This window comes from Oculina patagonica, chromosome 3, assembly GCF_052425735.1.
Source record: "Oculina patagonica isolate OP01 chromosome 3, crgOcupat, whole genome shotgun sequence".
Taxonomy (NCBI): Eukaryota; Metazoa; Cnidaria; class Anthozoa; order Scleractinia; family Oculinidae; genus Oculina; species Oculina patagonica.
Window position 1 is genome coordinate 14781806 of NC_135760.1, and position 21703 is coordinate 14803508.

At 37.0% G+C, this 21703-nt stretch overlaps 2 protein-coding genes across 3 annotated transcripts; one reads left to right on the forward strand and one right to left on the reverse strand.

Moving 5' to 3' along the window:
• Nucleotides 1-536: 536 nt before the first annotated feature.
• LOC144646841 (RING-type E3 ubiquitin-protein ligase PPIL2-like) lies at nt 537-20443 on the reverse strand. 2 transcript variants are annotated; one of them, XM_078506536.1, is made up of 26 exons: nt 20426-20443; nt 19410-19554; nt 19166-19215; nt 13679-13727; nt 12926-12988; nt 12749-12800; nt 12571-12622; nt 12364-12455; nt 11161-11250; nt 10288-10363; nt 10068-10168; nt 9894-9941; nt 9343-9418; nt 7955-8002; nt 7742-7800; nt 7306-7366; nt 7163-7191; nt 6850-6883; nt 6330-6392; nt 6075-6129; nt 5628-5684; nt 3942-4011; nt 3271-3333; nt 2996-3040; nt 2641-2744; nt 537-2243 (listed from the first exon to the last, which is right to left on the reverse strand). In XM_078506536.1, the coding sequence occupies exons 2-26, from the start codon at nt 19439-19441 to the stop codon at nt 2156-2158; spliced, it is 1557 nt and encodes a 518-aa protein (XP_078362662.1). In that variant the 5' UTR covers nt 19442-19554; nt 20426-20443; the 3' UTR covers nt 537-2155. The 2 variants fall into 2 exon arrangements, with proteins under 2 accessions (XP_078362662.1, XP_078362661.1); XM_078506535.1 differs by lacking the exon at nt 20426-20443 and having other exon boundaries at nt 19410-19669.
• Nucleotides 19568-21179, forward strand: LOC144646842 (uncharacterized). The gene is made up of 3 exons (XM_078506537.1): nt 19568-19690; nt 20451-20685; nt 20871-21179. Exons 1-2 carry the CDS (start codon nt 19625-19627, stop codon nt 20643-20645), a joined length of 261 nt encoding a protein of 86 aa, XP_078362663.1. The 5' UTR covers nt 19568-19624; the 3' UTR covers nt 20646-20685; nt 20871-21179.
• Nucleotides 21180-21703: the final 524 nt, after the last annotated feature.

The window sequence follows — 21703 nt, forward strand, 5'->3', positions numbered from 1 at the left end:
TAGCGAACTAACGAATTATTTCACTTACATCAATACTTATTTTCTGGTGTTAAACTAATAGAAAGTAACAAGTTAAATGTGCATATTATACCGTCAATTTTTGTGCCATTTCCTTGCTTCTCAGTGAAGTTGAATCGCAGGAGACGGACAAGGTTGACTAGTTGGCGTGGCGATCAAGAATTCTTATTCTTGCGCGGTACCAAGTACTTAAAGTAAACTGATTATATTTGCATAAAAAAGAAAACTCTTTTAGAGCTGGTTGAAATGACAGGTTTCTCACGAAACTTACTCTTCCAAGCCACGCAATCGCTGAAACTTTCATCTGAATTTATAGTATATGCATTTAACATTCTACGAATACGCTTACTTTTCTTATTATCAAGAATAAGCAGGAAAAAAATAAAATAAGAAATTTCTTCGTACAAAAAGAGCTGCGGACATTATTCGTGTTTGAGTTCGTGTCATTCGTGTTGTTACCGTTGCGTGATTTTCGGCGTGATTCGAGAAGCGTGCCCACTAAAGAAAATAGCTTTTTGCACGCAACACTAACCACAGTTTTATTTTGGTAGACGATCGAACAAAACATTGAATTGCATTCTCAAATCATATTTTTTACAATATATTCTAATATTTAAAGGACATTATATCAGTTACAGGTTCGATCGTCGCTGTATTTGCTGAGTTATTTATAAACTCAGTTTATTTTCCGTTATTTCGTTTTTCGTGTAAAAACGTTTTCTAGCCCATTGTCTTTTAAGTACATTTTCCTCTATACAGTTTTGTTGTTACTGTCCATCTTAAGCGTAGTGATAAATTACAATATAAAGCATGACATTTCATGTCGATTATTGTATAGAAACAATTTCAACACAAGTCATGACATTAATTCACATTACACTAAATTTGCATATTGTGGCCCTTGTGAACGTGACATTTGATGTTCGCCGCTTGGTCACGAAATATGTAGAGGCAAAATTTGTTTGTTTTTCTTGAGCAAGCGCTGCACAGAATAAACCACTACGTTAAAGTTGCGTTTTTTATTTCTTTTTTATAAAGAAAATAAATTCTTTTTTATTTCTTTTTTTAAAAAAAAAAAAAATGTAATTTACAGATAGCATTTGCATTAGAGCTTTGTGTGTACAACCTATTGTGATGCGCCCAAAAAAGCTGTTCGTGTGATTCGCTTCATCTTCTCCATTCTCCCGAAGCCCGCGAGTAAATCGCGTTCGTCGCGGGTTCAACCGCGGCGCATGTTAGGAAGGACTTTTGACTACAGGATAAAATGCGTGCGCTTAGTGCGTCTGTCTAAAGCATGCAATGAACAACTGTCTATAAAAAGTCAAGGGGATTTATGGGACACACTTTTGAACAATTATTTTCACGAATATTACCATAAATAGTTAAAAAAAAAGAAGAAAATAAAGTGGAACTGATACACAAAAGTTTGTTTTCAAACAAAACTTAGTTACAATTTGTTGTTTGGGGTTTTTTCGATTTGTAATACCAACTAGGCACGCATTGAAGAATTTTAAAAAATATTACAGTTAAAAATTGTTTTCACGTTGATAATATGTACAATACAAATATTTTTTCAGACTCGCGCAGTTACACCTCCCGGCAGTTTTAAACAATTTTTTAGTGCATGTCCGAACTTATGAATGGACATTATGAACTTGGATACAAGATTTGCCAGAAACAGCGTTTCAAATCTTGGCGCTGTGCTTTCGGCCTCTGTAGCAGACACAAGGGTTAAATGTACTATATGTTACGGTGTGAATTTTCAAGAGCGCACGAATTTTAATTGTTAGTCACACTCTGTTCCTGTAGCCAGGTTCTTCTCTCTTTGTTTCGCCGATTTTCTTCAAACTGTGACCGGATGTGATTTGCAATCCCGCTTTATATTCCCGGACTGCGGCGATATTGAAAACTTCTCCAACGTTCAGGCCTTATTGCTGTAAGTTTGATCTTAATAATGGGTCCTATCTTCGTGAGTCTCTTCTCCGTAACTCCGCCTTTAAATCCCACCCACAAATTAGGCTGAGCCAGTTGTTATCAACAATTTTCCAGATGAGCTCGAAGGGAAAATTAAATTAAAAAGATGTCTCGCTTCATCAATCGTCGGAAAGTCCCTGTCATTCTAAGCCCCTTTCGTATGTCACCATGAGCTGAAATCTTTAAATCCACCAGAAGTCTTGATTTTCTTTTTGGTTGGCTGCGGTGTGAGGTCAGCGGTATCAGCATCCCTGGGAAACAATAAACAAGAAAACTGATTGGAAAGAAAAACTTGTCAAAAACTGAATGACATACTCAAAAAAAAAAAAACAATCTTGGTCAAAACAAAAATAACCGAAGCAAAAAAAAGTGATTCGCGCATTTCAAAACAAGAGCTCTTAGAGCTTACAACTGCGCTGGTCTCGTGAGCACTTTAGGGGAGCCATGGGGGGGGAAAAAAAAACCCCCCCCTATTTTATCCCCTTTACCCCCAATATTTGCAAAAAAAAAAAAAAAAAAGAATGAGAATTTAGTAGTGTACGAAGGCTGTCGCTTGACAATGTATATTGCTTTTGAAAGAGGAAGTAAGATGCTGATCATTTATTAAATATTAGGAATGGCATAGTTTGGAGAAACGTTCCGTGATACCTTGAGGCTGGTTTCTGTGGGATGTATTTCCCAACTCCTGAGCGATAAACCTTTGGTGCTTCTACTGGTGTAGCAGCTGCTTTTTTCTTCCGGGCGGCTTCCTCCTAAACACAAGGAAAAGAACACTTCAGGTGAACTGTAACCTCCGAAAACGTCTGAGAATTGACTGAGCCCGCGGTGTTGGTCAGATATGTTGTTAAGCAGCATAGCGTGCCATGATGACGTACCAACATTCGGAGGGCTCGTGAGTACTCGTGCTGTTTTCTGATTGGACAAATAAAATCGTACACTTAACGTGTTCTTACGAAGACAACCGAAGACTAGTAACACGAACGAAGATGATTTAGTGCATTACCTGTCGCTTTTCTTCTTCTTCCCTTTTCTCGCGTTCTTCTTTAAGCTGAAAACACAATTGTTAAGACAATAATTAACTCAATCCAGTTGATTATAAAATAAACATTAAAGTAGCCTTGCTAAAAAACAGAAAACCTTACTGTACATGTACCGGAAAGCAACTTAACAAACAGAAATGAAGTGGAAAGAGAGACAGAAGGGGATGTTAACTCTTTGCATAACATTTTGGAAAAATTACAAGTCGATCACCCTTAGGATTGGTTAAAGTCAACTTACAACAGCGTCGACTTCTTCAAAAGGATTCACAAACACCACAGCCTTGATCAACTTTATCGTTTCCTAAAAAGAGAGAGTTAATAACTTAAGGAAATATAAGCTCTGCTTGTTGATGCAATAATTAACTCAATCCAAAAAAAAACATGAAAATTAACTCAATCCAAAAAAAAAAACACATGAAAATTAACTCAATCCAAAAAAACATGAAAATTAACTCAATCCAAAAAAAAGCACATGAAAATTCCTATAAGGTAATAGGTAAAAGGTAGTATACATCAAATAGATGATTCATCATAAAATTCAGGACATTCGATGCCAGGGAGGGAGAAGGGGTTTCTGCAAGTTATAAGAGAATTCTGTGTCGAACACGAGTCTCTTACAGCAAGGCGCCCAAAAGTGTGACCACTTTTAATTTATTCACATTCTTTCGTGCAGATTTAATCCAATCAGAAGTCAACTGCAAGCTATCCACGGCTTTTGATTGGATTAAATCTGCACGAAAGAATGTGAATAAATTAAAAGTGGTCACACTTTTGGGCGCCTTGCTGTAAATGTAAAGCTAAATTACCCTGATTTGCCTCACAGTTTTACCCATGTTTAACTCAAATGGATGTGTACCTTGAATTACGCCTTACAAAGTGAACCTGGTGTGACAGTTTATAAAAACTAACCTTTGGTCGATCTTTTTCGTCAGTTTCGACTCTCTCCATAGCGTTAAGTGTTTCATGTCCACCAACTAACCTGACGAAACAAATGACAATGATAGAGCAGTTTTCAATTGAGTATCGTAAAACCAAAACCAAAGTAATTACTCTGGCCAATCACAAAGGACCCAGACAATCCAGTGAACCAATCAAAACTCGAAGCAAATACATGTAGCTGGCACGAAGCGCGGAAAAACGTGCGCGAGCGAGTCACGATTGGTTTTGGTTTTACTCCTGATTGGCTGAGAAAGTGGCGCGAGATTTTTAAGCCAATCACTGAGCGTAGTAATGCAAAATCAAAGCAAACGCAATTTACTTTCGACACTCAAGTGAAAACCGCTCTAAAACCTCAACAACTTTAGTGAACACTGTAAACGTTTATAACACCAACGGTCTTGAATATGTCTTTTAAGCTATATATGAAACGAATTCTGATTACTTTTTTGCTTAGCCCTTATAAAAGGGTTACGCTTCTTCTTTTATATTTACCTAAATAACTTAGTACTGGAAATTAAATAGCTAACGTTTCGACACCGTCATGGTATCGTTGTCAAGTAAGGAACAAAAAGTACATAAGATAATGTATTCTAGTTGTGTGTCAAATAGTTTCATGCAAAATAAAACGAGTAATGACGTAGTGTTCAAAATTAATAGCTAACGTTTCGACACCTTCATGGTAACATTGTCAAGTGGAAATTCAACAAATTTATTCAATAATACTCGTAACATTTGTCAGAAGATGTGGAGGGAGGGAAATAGTGATTGATTAGTATTACAGTACAGTGAAACCTCGATTTAGCGAAGTGCAAAGGGACTGGCGAAATTTGTTCGTTATATCGAGGGTTCGTTATATCGAAAACCTCGATATAACGAATTTGCAGAAAAACAACCAAGATGTTCGTTATATCGAGGTATAGTTAATAATTGTTTTTCACGCTGTGACGCTGCACTACCCAGCATTTAATGATCTGAACGACTGTCAAAAATAACCTTTGTGCTTTAATGTATAATATCCACATAGGTATGGACAAACATCTTTGAAGTTGTTTTTCTGTTAGGATTAAAGTATTTTCATCCTTATTGGTCGCTTCTACATCCATCTTTTGTCGCGTGGTAACTAAAATTCGTTATATCGGGGTACATTTTATGTTTGGGCTTCCGGATTGTGTTCGTTATAACGAGTATTTCGTTATATCGAGGTTCTGTTCCATACATTTTACTGTAAGTTTGGCCGGGCTGTAGAAAATCGTTCGTTATACCGAGGCTTCGTTATATAGAGGTTCGTTAAATCGAGGTTCCACTGTAGTTGGAAAATTACTCAATAGATACATTTAAGCCGCTGGGGGGGGGGGGGGGAGGCCGGGAATAGGCGGGGGATTTGACAGCAATTGTTTGCCCGTGGTGGGGACTTTTGACCGTTTTAATGGCCTTTCTTACAACATTTTATTGAAGTTAAGTGACTCTTTTGAACATCCACACATGCCCTGGGGTTGTGCATTTGATCAGAAAGTCTCAGCTAAGCTTAAATGCCCGGCCTATGCCCGCATTGATACGTGCATAATACATAAGGAAGTAACATTTTACCAAGCTTTACTTACAGTCTTACTGGATAATGAAACTCGAATACAGTTATAAAATCCTACAGATTGTTACCTGCCAAATACCGAATGCTTTTCATCCAAATGGCGACAAGAACGATACGTTATAAAGCTACAAGGTAAAAAAAAGGCGACATGAATGGTGGGAAATCACTTAAATATAAAGTGGGGAGGGAGGAGTGGGGGTTAGGAAGTAGGGCAGACCTGATCCTGCATACCCTACAGCCCACCTCGATAAAACACAAGACGAAGTAGACCCGTTTCCATGCACAGTCAAATCATCCGTAGGCGGACACCACTGGACACCCTTGTGACCATAAAAAATCTTATTTTGGAAAAGCTCACTGAAAAAATTAGTGTTACGTTCGTTTGTATTTGGTTTGTACCAACAACTCCAATAGGCGGGCACTAACTCATCTCTAGCTGAGGTTTAGCCATGCCATATCCCATTGAAAATTTCAGTCTCAATCTTTTTTCTTTGATCGAAGAACACAATACTCACAATTGCGATTTATTTGTATTTGCTCCTGAATTTGCCATACTTAGAATTCCTCTACCTGAAAACAAAGACAAATGAGTATCAAAACGTCGAAGTGTGGGAGGACAAACCGACAATAAATTCATGTTAGTCAAAATTAATAGCTATGAAGCAGAGAAATGCATCATTTGAAGAGAAATGTTTTGTTAAGTAAAATAAAGGCTTTGGTGTAGGGTGGAGATGCTATTTATCAAAAAAAAATGTTCTTATCCTTCCTACCTTGATGGATAAGATTCGGTTTAAACTGGTCCTTAAATGGCTCGCCCCAGGCAGATTCACCTCCTGCAAAAAAATACAAGAAAAAAACATGTTATACTACATGAGATTCTTTATCACGTAACATTCTCTTGCTATATACCTCTACTCCCGTTTGATCAATTCATCTTTGTCGTTTTTCCTTCTCGCTTTGATGGTCAGAACCAATGGGCATTTTCTTCCCTACTCCTGAGGGGGGAGGCAGAATTTAAAATCCTTTTAGGGGTAGGAAAAGCGATATTCCAGCTATTGATCTGTCATGCTTGCCCCTAACTCCAACCTTTCCAAGGACGAAAACTATGACCAATTTAGGGGTTATATAACAACAATAATTTCTTCATGTATCATTTTCGCAAATTTACTGACAACCTTAAAATTTGTTTATTCTGGTTAAAATAGCATTATATCAGCTAAATTGAAACAACAAAGAAATTTACTTTTACTACACATTAGGAAAATAGAAAAACCTGCATTAGACATTTACCTTGCCCAGTACCAGTAGGATCCCCTCCTTGAATCTGAAACAAAAATACACCAAGTAATTAAGAATATAAATATTTCCCTAGCTAAGTAGTGAGTTTAAATGGAATAAAAAAATTGAGAAAACGTGACTCATTCATTCAACAAATTTACATCCCACATACCCAAAAGATTCTGATTCACAAGTATGCTGATGAATTGCTTTATTTGCTTCTTTTAGCTATGAATGTTCTTCTCTCACAGACCCAACTTCTACTTTTACTTCAACCATGCTTCACATTTTATAAGTTAAGTTGTGTAGCAGTCTTAATACTCACCATAAAATTTCTGATTGATCTGTGAAAAACTAACAAGCAAATCAAAATTTATATTAGTTACATGCCACACTAGGCTAAGTAATGTTACCAAAAACAATTCAGAAACAACAAATGAGATATACAGTATTTTATAATTCACTTACTTGTGTTGTCGTAATAGCCAGTGCTACAGAGCTTTATAAAATTCTCACAAGTTTTTGTTACCTGAAAAATGAAAAATGAAAATGCTGGCAGATCTTCAATTTTTGTAAATTTATTTTAAGCTTTTGCCTAAAGTTTATCATTATTAGAATCTCTGAGCCAGAACAAACAGCCGGCCCCTTTTTGAAAAATTTGAAAAATAAAAAAAGGGGGGCCCCCCCCCTTACACCAACGTCAACAAAATTTCACCATTCGCCATGTTTTACTTAATCTTTACAAATATAAAAACTTAACTTATAAAACATTGTGGTTTGAATTGAAACATTGATTTTATTATTAAAGACTTCCATAATTTCGCCTGTGTAGAAACCTCTAAAGTTATTGTAACCCTATCGTGTAAAAAGTCTCCAAAATATGTAATTATTTGGATTTGCTCACCATTTCACAATGGAGTTCCAAGTTTAAGTCACCATGACTTGTTTGCAGTCTCACATAACCTTAAATAGAAAATACAAATAATAGTGAGTATTAGAAGTCATAAGGCAGTATGTTTAATTTGTTTCTTATCATATCATAATATGGATCAAATTTATTCAGAATAAAGAGCAAAATACATTATAGTTTTATTTTTAGAATACAGTAGCTGTATACCTTTCTTTTTAACTTCTCTGTATCTTACTGTATCCTGATCAACAATAGCTGAAACAAAAATCAATAATATTGATTGATAAAACAAAAGCTTAAGCTATAACACTGTAATCAAGTCATAAGCTACTAAATGCATGAGTTAGATGGCCAGGGCTGTCACTAATTTTTCAAGTAGGTGGGGAAATGAAAAATGTAGCCGGGGAAAAAGATTCTTCTAGTGTTGGCTGTTGAGGGGGGAGTGGGGTTTAGGAAACAACAAAATTGTTCCCAATCTGTATTGGTTTTTGCAATTTTTTTCACCACTGTAACCTACTACTTTCTCTTTCTCTACAGAATTCGACAAGACTCTGACAAGTTTTTGAAAGTTATCGTTTATTTCGGGATTTGAAACGGCCTGACTTGTGACTAGGGAAGTCTGGGAATGAGTGAAAATAACTCGACGAGGAAGACTGGGAATGAGTGAAAATAACTCGTGACAATTCTTATAATTGATGTATTTTTCGCTTTCTAATGTTTTGGTTTTGTATCAAAGTAGCCAGGGCTCAAAGTCGTTGTAGCCGGGGGAAATCCCCAGCCCCCCGCCCTTACTGACAGCCCTGGATGGCTGCACAAATGTAAAATCAACCAGCTAATCAATGGATGGACAGACAGACTGATGGAACGACTGACCTATAGATGCACTCAAGGACTGACAGATTGACAGACAAATGTACAAATGAATGAAGGCATAGGAATGAATGATAGAATATTTAAAAATAAATCAAAAAACAAGTGGATAATGCATTTTTTAAATGTCAGTCTGTTACTCAAGTTGTTGAGTATAAAAAAGGCAAATCAATTGGTTATGAATAAACTGAGAGAAATAATGAGCAGGTGACTGATTAAATTGCCAATCAGATTGCTGAGTAGAATAACAGACCATCTGATAACAGTCTGATGAGTTAAAGTGCACCTAACCCCCGAAACAATACTTTCAAAATTGATTGTACATGAGTTAGAGAGTTGAATGGTTAAATATTTCTTCATCTCAATGTTGCGTTTTTAAGGTTTATTTTTAAGGTTTATTTTTGAAGGTTTATTTTTCCAATATGTTAATGAGTATGACGTCTACCCAGTCTTCATTCAATATACAGATTTTGACTGGTTCACACAAGCAGTATTTAAAAAGTATTATTATAATACTCGCAATTTCCACAATTTTTATTGTAAATTTAGTGTCTGGTAATGGCGAGTAAACAATGATATAAGCAAAACAAGTATGCTTAAAAGCCTGGGTAGACGTCATACTCATTAACATATTGGAAAAATAAACCTTCATAACTTAAAAACGAACAATTTTGAAAGTATTGTTTCGGGGGTTAGGTGCACTTTAATGAATGATGTACATTTACCTGCTTCCTGTTGAGTGACAGGTACTTGAGCCGTTGATGTAAATGAACTAGCTACAGCACCAGTGGAATAATGAGCCTACGCAAATGGACAACAAAAATTATGTAATTAATTTTAACAACATAAAAACCAGCTCAGATTAAAATTGGTGCATTGTTTGCAATACTTTATGATAATATGTTTAGGCTAGGTCAGTTAATTGGTGCACCAGCAACGCAAAATCGTTCCCCTTCACACTCACCATTCCTATGTTGGCCATATTTTGCTCGAACCTTTGCATACACTGTGACACCACATCTTGATGTCACATGGTATTTTGGCCGCACAATTCAAATGCCACTTTTGAGGGCAAAAAAGTGCAACTTTCAACCCTTATAAAATCGCCAATATTTAACATAGAGTTCTAAAACTTTGGAGTTGTGCATTTCAAACAGTGAACTTTGTAATTATGTAAAAAAAACCTTCAAAGGCACTTTAAGTTGTAAATTAAAGCGTACGTGGCAAAACTGCAAAACAGGAGTAACCTACAATGGACATTGTGCAGGAAACTTACAGCATTCCTCTCTGTGAGTGACTCAGTTTTCTCTGCATTTTTCTTCTCCTTCAAAACAATTACATCAACATATTTCAGTCTTTAATATTATGATCACAAGCCAATAAAAAAATCAATCTAGAACTACAAACAGATGCAAAAGGCACAACGATTAACAACATAAGAGAAACTTACAGGTTCTTTGTAAGTTTTTTCCAGCTCACTTAGAATGCCAAGTGTGTCCTTATTGGCTCGGTTCAAATAGTACTTTGGATCTTTCTTCGCTTTCTCTTCCTCTAAAGAAAAAGTACAGTTATAGTAATCGGTAAGTGACACAGGCTGGAGGGCCATCGGACACAAGTTTTACATTATTACATTAACTATATATTTATGTTATTTTGCATTGCACACTGACCTTCATTAACTACTTTTAAGTTGTTCTTCAGATGATGGAAATTAGCCAGGTTGAACTTGTCAAGGCTTGTTGGATCCTGTTAGGAGACACATCAAAATTAAAAAAAAAAAAAAATCAAACAAAGCATGTAAAACTCTTGTCAGACCAACATCTATAAAGTTAACAACCCAACAAAATTGTACTTATTAATTTATAACAAGTTAAAAGTTAACCAATAAGTATTTCATTTAAATCATTATGACTTGTATTTATTACTTTAAACTGACACTTACGTGCTGCCTTTGTAACAACACCTGCAAATGGTTAGACATTCTAGTCTTCTCGATAAGGACGTAGCCCCCCTCTTCTGCATCTTCAGTGTATATGGTCAGCAGGGGACGTTAAAAAACCCACACACTAATTGTAAAGAGTAGGGCACAAAGTTCCTGGTGTTGTGGTCTGTTCTATCCACATGTTTCTCTGGGTTGGGTGGTGGGGAGAGATCATACACATAGAGGGATAGCGGCTGCCCAAGTTGCCTGATATGCTGATGTCCGGTCTCATCCCATAATTCTAATTGTGAAGCGCATTGACCTTTGTAAATGCGCTATATATCATTAATTTTATCATTCATTCATTATCCAACTCTGCTTCGTCATCGTGGAGTACAAATAACATACATTACAAGCATGATATCTCACAATATTAATTATTTGTACTCCACAAGACCGGCTTTAACAATACTTGTACTCCACAAGACCAGTTAACAAAACCGCTGTACATTTCTAGTTCACTCGTCAGTGACAGTTGTAAGACTCGTAAAAATATACAGCAATACTACACACTAATTAAAATGTCTAATAAGATACATGATTTATTCAACAAGTCACATACCTGTATAGTTATTATGTCTTTTCGTGTAAATGGTTCATCTGTGAGGAGATCTTTGAAGTTCTTTGCTTTTAAGTTTAACTGTTCCACTGCCTGAAATCAGAAAAAAAAACCTCTTCACTGAAAATATTTTTTAGAGACAGCGTTACATAGTAGGGACTTTAAGATACCTGGACGGCTGACTTTGAGGACGGTAGAATTTCGCGAGGAGCACTGGGCCGATGTCGACGTTCTTGGTGGGAACTTCCAACGTTAAGAGCCGGCGTGTGTGAACGGAGGACGGCTTCGTTAGTGGATCAATAATTCATTAGCCCAAAACATGCGAAGAAAAACATTTGGCGCTTCTAGCCCAAAGTCTGGGACCAGAAAGCACTATTTTCATTCACAGGGTACAAATTCCAAGTGAAATTTTTGTAGAAACACAAGCAAGAAAGTTCATAATTTCACGCACGTGGCTTCTCCATCAGCGTTTATGCAAAGCACAGCAAATATATTCGCAACCACAAATAAAACTTGACTTCTTAACTTTTTATCACTACCAAACTAAGAATACCATAAAGGACCACCTAACAAAGTAACAGAATTAAAAGAGAATAAGACTTTTAAACGTAATTATACAAAAAGCACTCGCGTTCACTGGTGGACGGCAAAACTCTACTTCTCACGTCCTCGACAACAGCTGGACGGAGCTGGACGGCAATGTGCGTGGAGCGAGCATGATGCGCAATATAGGCTACACGCGAAAAATTACTTCCGGTCAGCCGTCCTCAAGGTCAGCCGTCCAGGTATCTTAAAGTCCCTAGTGACTCAGCAGTGAGACAAAATGGAGTCTAATATTAATTAAATATTATAACAATCTTCTCATAAAAAATCCTTGATCATTCTTTTGTTCTTCTTCTTGATTTACTAAATTATATATTAACTATACATTACTGGCCAGGGCCCGGTTGTTCAAAGCACGATTAAGCTAATCCAGGATTAGCGTGAAATTTGGTTCCAATTTTTTAACATTTCTTTGAGGCTTTCTGTTTATATTATCTCTCCCCCAGTTTTGACGTGGACCAATCTCAAACTTCACAAAACATTAGCTATGGAAAACCCTTCTTGACAAGAGAAATTAAAACCTCGATCATCTTTTAATCCTGGGTTAGCGTTAATCGCCTTTCAAACAACCCGGCTCAGGAACTAAACAAATTCATGACTTACATCATAAGCGAAGACATTTCCAGTTGTTTTAACAGCCACAATGTGTGAGTTATTATTGAAGACTTTGAAGGTTACAGGGCAGTGGAATTGGTCTGTAAAAGAGATAAATTGGCAACAATAATGCCGACCTGTAATCTTTAGTACTTTCTTTAATCAGTATACCCAAAATTTTATATTAACATACTGTACATCAATTAGTTGACTTACCCTCAGCATTCTTGTGAAAATTCAGCTTTACAAGCTCTTTGGCCTGCAGAGGCTATCAAAAAGAGTACAACTATTTATTACATTTTTGTGTTATTTACTATTTTCCTGCTATGTGTATTTATGTATATATTTCATTCTTTGTTTTTTTGTTTGTTTGCTCATTCATTTATTTACATACCTCTCCTGTGACTGGATTTTTGCCATACTTCTTGAGATAAGGAACAATGTTTCTGTAAATGGGAGAAAAGTATAAACACTCAACTGCTAATAAAAAAACAGTAAAAAAATAGTCATTTACACTGCCAGTTCTTTCTCATCAGCATGGAAAAAAAGTCAAAGAGATGGAGTAACTTACAGCAAATCAAATATGACACCATCTTTGGTGCAGAGTGGATGTTCAAATGGCTGCATAGAAAGGCTGTAAAACAAAACAAAAAAATAAAATTAAGGATTGGAAAAAGAATCATTAGACAAATTACAAAACTTGAAAACTTGCCACTTCCTTTTTAGGCAGAGAAATGCAATATGAATTACACAGTGTTCTCCCTAGGTATTTAAGGTCTGGCGGGCCGCCTAGCTTGATTTACAGGAAAGTCGTTGCCATCTGGCTTAAAATTGTATTTTAAACACAACGTTAACTTACTGTTTGAGATTCTATCCATAAGCAAAGACGACATCACTTTTTTTTCTGTGTTTTCTCACCTCTAATATCATTATTAAAGTGATTTACCCTTGAGTTAATATGTCAAGCCTGTGAGTGTGATGTATTCGTTTCCTTGAACAGCAGCTACAGGAACACAACAGCACTTCAAGTTGCTGTACATGTAATACTAAACGAAATTCTCGCGTTTTTGGAAAGAACGGTGAAGTCAGCCTACTCGGGTTGCCCAGAACAGAATCTAAAAGCTTTTCATCAAAGCAAAATTAGTTAATTTTTTATTCTGGAAAAGAAACAGAAAATGATAGTAACGTGGGGGAACAACTTTCGCAAATTTGAGCGTATCAGGTTTTGACATTTGAAAACCACGGTCCAAATACCTCACAATGTATATCATTTCCAAGAACAAAGTTGTATGTCAATTAAAAGTTTGGAAGTTTGAAAACAAACCTGCAACAATAAAATGGTAATCTTCTGAAGCTTGCTTTCGCAGGAACATCTTAAAGTTAAAACAGTGAAAAATAATATTAGGTTGAGACCTTACATGTAATCTAGCCTTAGGTTACATAGATTACATACTACAGTCAAAGCTCTTGTAAGTAACCACGTCAGAAAATTTAAAAAAGGTGGTCGTAACTACATGTAGAGCTTGTCGTTTTCAAGAATGATCTCCCATAAGTGACCACACTATAAAACAAAAGAAAGCTTTCTACCTCAGTATGGGGTAACACTCTTTCTCCAGCCGTAAATCATCTTGAACTTTTAATCCGAAATGTTTATCAGTGGACATTATTACGCAATGTTAGGTATATTATGGCAAATGTGGTCAAGTATTGTATACTTTTTTTAAGTGCTCACTAATTCAAATCAGAATCAAAGTCACTTATGAAAGATTAAATACAATGAAAAAAACATTTGTTTATTTCTAAAGGTGGTTGCAGTTGCTTATGAGAGCTTTAAATTAGTAGCTAGAGCTGGTTGCTCGTGAGAGTGATTGCAAGGAGAGCTTCAACTGTTTACATTTATTTACTGAAATATTTATAACAACAATAATAACAATAATAATAATAGTAAGAGTGATTTCATTTAACCCGTGAAACAATATCTACCAGTTTGTGCGTAATAGTCAAAAGGAAACAAAAGAAAACAATAGAATTTGTGTGTAATAGTATCTAAAAGTTTAATAACTATTTCACGGGTTTACTGAAATCACTCTAACAATAATAGTTTAATAATAATAATAATAATACATAATATTTTAAGAGGAGGTCTCCAATCACCTAGGGGTGGTTTTCAGGAGTGTCCTCTGAGAAAGTAAAATGTTAAACCTTAAAATACATTAAAATCTAAAATACAATAAAAGGACAAAACCTATGCAGTACACTAACTAAGATTAAAAATAGGGCCCCAATGGGTCCATGTGTTTTGCTGCTAGAGCAAAGTCTTAGGGAACATGTTGATGAAAGACAAGTGAGTCGAGATTGAAATCCAACGTCTTTTATTGTCTGTCACTTGTGTGCAGGTTAATAATTGCACTATATTGTAGTCACTTTGTGTTAATTCAATCCTGATAATTTTACTGATCAATGTTATGTTGAAATCAAAGACAGCAAACATAATTTAATTACTAGTAAGTTAACGTAATGTCTGACATGATTGTCTCTTTGATAAAAAACAGTAACTCTTAACATTATAAAAAAATCTCAATGAACTCAATGTGATTCTTTTAGTGGCGTTATCTCACTGGTTACGGTTAGTTGTATTTGGAATCATTGTCACAATGGTAGCGTTTTAACAACAACGAAAAAGACAGAATCTATTGACCTTATAAGAACTCAATGTGATATATTTATTAGTGACAAGACAGTGGTTCTTTAACCACTTTCACCCAAATTAAACACTGGAACAACTAACTCTTAACAAACTTGTTGTGTCACCCTGAGTTAAATATGCAAAATTCAGAAATTATAAATAATCGCACGCGCACCGGCGTACAACAACAGAAAGACGGCGTTGAACGTAACGCAAAGGGGACTCTGTAAAGTGCGGATACGGACGGCGGATGCGGACGGCGGACGGCGGATGGCGGATGGCAAAAAAAAAATTCAATAAATAAAATAAAATTCAAAAAAATAAAAAAATAAAAAATAATTAAAATTCTTTTTTCTCAAAGGGTTCTTCTGATTGGTTCACAGCACGGGCAAGGTTCTCCTATCTCTTCCCACAGGCCACGGTAACGCTTTCGTGAGTTTCATTTCGCGGCGAGACGAACGAACCCATGACAGTTTTGCTCTCCAAAATCGATGTAGTTGCTCACAAACCGATTTTTGAAAGGGAAAATAAGCAGTGGAATTGAAGGCCTTGAAGTTCTCCAAAAGGCGAGTATTCATTCTCCATATTGACAAAGTGAAGTTATAGTTTTATGACCGTGGTTTGTCAATCGTTGTTTGTGTATTCGCACTGATTTCACGCCATTGCCTTTTCTCACGTGTAAAACATTCAAGTTTGTCTAGACAAACTGTCGCGTTTTACAAGTAAACCATTCAACGTGGGTGTCGGTAAAACGGCCGAGGTTGGGGTCAATTTTTTAATTGACTGATTCACTGCCGGAAAAATTCACAGAAAAAAATATAAAGTTTATATTAGCGTGTGGGTCACTTGAATGTTTTACACGTGAGAAAACGCAAAAAAAAGTTTGCCTTTCACGGTCGCTCCAAAAATGAAAATGGTAGTATATATATTTATTTGCAGGCTGGGATTTGTATTTAACGAGTCAAAAACGTCAATGTTGATTTCCACAGTATTTTGTTTTGATAAATAGTTTGCAAAGGGAAACTTGAATGAAGCTGAAATAAGCTTATGTACTTCAGTCGCCTGCACAAGGCACAATATTCCGAGAATTAATTTGACTGTTTTTAAATAAAGCATCTCATTTTCTTGAATGGCGATAAGTAGTATTCGAGTTTGGAGAAAAGTAGCAGAGAAGCAAGGCGTTTGAAAGGATAAATCGAGTCTGTAAAGCGCCGACTTGCAGTTAACCGCAATGGCGTGAAATCAGTGCGAATACACAAACAACGATTGACAAACCATGGTCATAAAACGGTATAACTTCACTTTGTCAATATGGAGAATGAATACTCGCCTTTTGGAGAACTTCAAGGCCTTCAATTCCACTGCTTATTTTCCCTTTCAAAAATCGGTTTGTGAGCAACTACATCGATTTTGGAGAGCAAAACTGTCATGGGTTCGTTCGTCTCGCCGCGAAATGAAACTCACGAAAGCGTTACCGTGGCCTGTGGGAAGAGATAGGAGAACCTTGCCCGTGCTGTGAACCAATCAGAAGAACCCTTTGAGAAAAAAGAATTTTAATTATTTTTTATTTTTTTATTTTATTTTTTGAATTTTTTTTTTGCCATCCGCCGTCCGTCGTCCGCCGTCCGCCGTCCGCATCCGCCGTCCGTATCCGCACTTTACAGAGTCCCAACGCAAAGTTCATTTTGAAAGCGAAAGTTTACAAATAATTATTATCATTCGTCAGTCATCCCTTCACGCATGAACACTCGTCGAATTTCAGTGTCTTCACAACAAGATCGGAAGATCGATAAGGACCAATTTTTGATTCTGCGAAAGTTCGTTTTCTTAAAGTTTTAGAAATTTGTGAAGTTGGAGGATTCACTGAGGACTGCGTAGCCGAAGATGCAGTGGCTCGCTGGACATCAAATTCTATTTTTCACGGCGTTTAATTAATCTTCACAAAATAAACATGTGGCGCCAGCGCGTCTGGCAGTCAAAAATTCATTTTTCAAAAAACTTTCCCTTTCCAGCTATTTTAGCGGGGCTTATACTATAGTACCTACCTGTCAGTCGTAGAAAAGCTGAAATTTAAGGATGAACTGTTTATTAAATGAAGACCGTATTATTTTTTAATAACTAGTAAACAAACTGGTCGCCACGCATTTAAACACGAACTGACGAATGTTGCATCTGATGCAGTGAATCTGGTGAATGAGAACTTCCTTTAATATTTCTTTGTTTTCGACGGTGTGCACCACTGAATAAGTTTCTTTCCCATTGTGATGTTACTAGTATTAATTCGTTTCTAGCTGTCTTTTATATAGCTCGAATACAGCTACAATTAGCGGTGCAGCCTACCAGCATGGTATATTCCTTTCCAGCTGTCTTTGCGTGACAAGTTACACGTTCATACATTTTATTTTAAAATATGAAGTTCAGAGTTAATACAGTACTAGTATGCTGTAGACAGTGTAGACAAGGTGAGGGTAAGTTTATTTTCAAAGCGAAAGTTTACAAACTGTGCACTAACCGGTCCTTTGGAGAAAATATTTATGACCTTCGGCGAGGTTCCAAGTCTTCGCTCTTTTCGTAAATGATGAAAACTGCAGAATAATTTTCTCATAAAACTGGAGTGGTCGCGCCACAGTTTGTTTTCTTTCCCAATGCGATATACTTTTAAATCGGTTTTCTGTTTTCCAACGTGTCCAACGTGGTTTGCGTTCGAATACTTTGGCCCGTAACTTCGAATGCGATCAGCGCTACGGTTCATTGGTTTCGATTTTGTTTGTTCATGGATTTGATTGACATCGGTAGTTCAGATTTCTCCTCTGTTACGGCACTTACACCTTACGGCACTTACGGCACAAACTTCAGCTCTCAATGTGTTTTGCTTGCAGCCATTGCGGCTGCAGCAAAACACAAAAACTAGAACAAGAATTAAAATACTACTAACTAAGGTTAAAAATGATTTAATAAAAACTGTTTCAGTTTGTATTTAAAAATAGTTTTTGGTATCAGTTTCTTTAAAGCACTTGGTAGTGTGGTCCAGTCATTAATGGCTTTAAAATATGTTTTTCTTTTTCCTTATTCCGTTCTTGGCCTACTGACTTTGGGCATGTAACCATTGCAGGTATTATAACCACATTGAATTGTTGGTTCATGGTGGATCTGAAAACACCAAAATGTTGGGGGATGCTACCTTTCATTACATCTTGAATAATAAATGATGATGATGATGATGATGATGATATGATATGGGTGCTTATATAGCGCATTTACAAAGCTCGTGATCAATGCGCTTCACAATTCGAATCTATGGGATGAAACCGGACATCAGCATATAAGGCGCCTATGGCCCATGTATATGATCTCACCCCACCACCCAACCCATGGAATAGAATAGACCACATCACCAGGAACTTCATGCCCTACTCTTTGCGATGAGTGTGTGGGTTCTTTAACGTCCCCTGCTGATTATAACACTGAAGATGCAAGAGACGGGGCCTACGGTTTATCGTCCTTATCCGAGAAGAGTAGAATGTTTAACCATTTGCAGATGTAATTACAAAGGCAGCACATTCTCCTCAGTTATTTTTAGACCCTGAGTCAGGGCTTGAGACTAACTTTTTAACTCACTGGTTTACTGGCTAGTGACATGTCAGATTCTACTAGCCAAAAGTAATTTTTCACTAGCCAGGTATATTGATTTCTATAAAGAACAGTTGACTTTTCCGAGTTTTTCACTAACCAAATGGCTAGTAGGAATGCTAAACCTGGTAGCCAAAACCTAAATTTTAGTAGCCTTTGGCTAGTTGGCTACCGTTAGTCTCAAGCCCTGCTGTATTTAAAATCCCACTGTATACCTAAATACCTATACCTAAAAACCCTGGCCGACCCTGTCAAATACTTGATGCTGTTTAAAGCATAACTTTGTTCTGTCTGCTGTGTAACCAGGGAAGTCGTAAAGTAGGAGGAGATACCCTTCACCACTTACCGCCTTTACCCCAGGCCCCAGAATATTAGAGTAGCTGTTTGTTTGGACGATATCATGCTACACATTTGATATAGTTATACTCATCAGTGTTCATACTTTCTGATTTCTTCTTTTGGCTACCTGTGGCCAAATATAAACAGTACACTTACCAGCTTTCTTTCCACCCCATTCATCTCTCCACTCCTTGTTCGTCAAATATCTTTAAGGCAAACCACGAAAAAGTGAAAAGAAATAATACAAGAACCTTTTACTTCCAAATTTGTAAATATTTGTATTCTGACAGCTTTATATTCTCTCAACTTCATTGTTGAAACGACGGACGGTCGATACACAAATTACTTAACATTTTAAACTAACAAGAGTAAAAATACCTATTCAAGGCATTAAGCTTACAATTTGTCTTTCTGGTGCTGTTTCTTTCCCATTTCTACGATCTTTCCCTGGCGAGTTTCATAAAATTACCAGTTCCAGAACATTTAGTTGACCCCAGTACAAGTTACCAGCGGACAGGCATGTAGCAGAAATCACGTCACTTATGCTAAAATGAAAATCACACTTGATTAGAGCCCAGGTTCTTCTCTTCGGTTATCGAAAAGGAAGCCATCGCCATGAGTGGAATTACCAGTGAATTTCTCCAAGAAAAACTTCAAAAGGAGTTCAACCCCATTCATTTGGTAAGAGCAGCATATATGTTATCCTAAGTTTGTACAATATACACACATAAATGTCATTTGCCGATCTGGATTTTTAAGATATTGAAAAATATGGCATGCGTGCATGTTGTTATCCTGTGAACATGCTGGCATCATTCACATTGACATGCTCGAAGTAGAAGACAGTCAAGATTCATATCTGTATGTTTCACAGTTTTCTACTCAGATCTGTAGGTCTTGATAAATACGTTTGTAAGAATATTCCAAAATTTCACATTCAAATGACTAGTAGGTCACATCAGATGACATTCAGATGACCTCAGGGGGGGGGACTCCCATATTAAAGGGACGGGGATGCTCGTCGGAAACTTTGAAAAGAACCCCTAAAAGAGACCAATCTGGGCGTGGCTCAAGCTATTTTAGACCCCTAAAAGATACCAAAATTCTGAGAAAAAGAACTTATATTTGTATATTTCATCGTGTGCAACCCTAAATGAGACCCTGATGGCTAAAAATATTGTTATTTTCTTGCATTTTCCCCAGAACACCCTAAGCGAGACCCAAAGTTCGAAATGTATACCCCTAAGCGAGACGACGAGCATCCCCGTCACTCTCATATGGGAGTCCCCCCCCCCCCGGGTCAGATGACCAACATATTATGTACAGTCGAGTCCCCACTATATATAACGGAAACCTTCGGGACCACAACTTTGCATCCGTAATTTATTTATCAAATTTAATTAACTTTTGACTCACCACAACTTTTTTCTAATCAAAATAGGAGGTGGTTGACCTGTCAGATGGCTGTGGAGGAAAGTTCTCAGTAGTTATTGTTTCTGACAGATTTGAAGGAAAACCACTGTTAGCCCAGCACAGAATGGTGAATGACTGTTTGGTTGAAGAACTCAAGACTATTCATGCATTAACTATGAAAACAATGAAACCCGCACAGTGGGAGAAACAGAAGGCAACATGAAGACTATCAAGAAGTAGTTTGGATTTATGCAACTGGAAGGGGATGGTGAGGAGGGCCTGACATGAGAAATGGGGAGGAGCGAATGCAACGAAACAGACTAGAGTGGTGCGAGGGAGTCGCTCCGCGGAAGGAGGGGAGAGCACCCCGACCGGAGGGAGGGGAGACACAGACAGAGGGCAACACCAATTAACACCGACCGCTCCAAACGGAGCTTGGGCTACCTGTGGATGGTGTTGTGTTGTGAAACTAAGACAAAGTGCTGAAGTATGTTGTATTGTCATGGTATGGTCAGTTATGGTAGAAATGGAACATTGCGAATTCAAACTATTTAACAACTGTGTGTTGTAAAATACATCGTGTAACTTATTGTGTTATTCAACTTAGAAATTTTTTGAAGAATGGCATTTAGTGAACAAGTATAGTTGATGTAGTGATTTTTTAGAAGATTTGTTATAAAAAATTATTTTGGCATTGACTGTAAAATCAGAAATCACGAAAAATGTAGGAATAATAAAGCAAATAGAAATTACAGTTTGTGGGTAATCATTTGAGATATAATGTCATTATATTTTATTGAAGCCCACCAATGTAATTTTTTCACTCCAGTGCCAAAAACAGAGGTAGATATACAGTTAATGGCTTTCAGATACCTAAAGCAGCATGTGTCGCATTGAACATGCACAAGCAAACGTCTTTTCACTGTCTTTTGTTTTTCTGTGTTCAGCCTTTCTCTATTCCCACCCACCCTTCTTCATGTGCCACCGAGTTTGTTCACAAGCCGCTTCCCTGTTGGGCCCCTTATAGCCTCCTTTGCAGACGCTCTTTTGGGCTTAAAACACGTGAAGTGCCCAAAGAACGTCTACGAAGGAGGCTAGGCCCCTTATAATCTGCGCTAAATCTATTTTTCTACACTCGTGACGTACAGATGTAAGTCAAAGATAGAGTTACAGCGGCCCAAAGGGTGACCACTCACATTCTCGAGATTAATCCTCAAAAGCGTGGAAGCTGCAGGACCTGATTGGATAGAGAGATGGAAATAAAAGTGGTCACACGGGCGC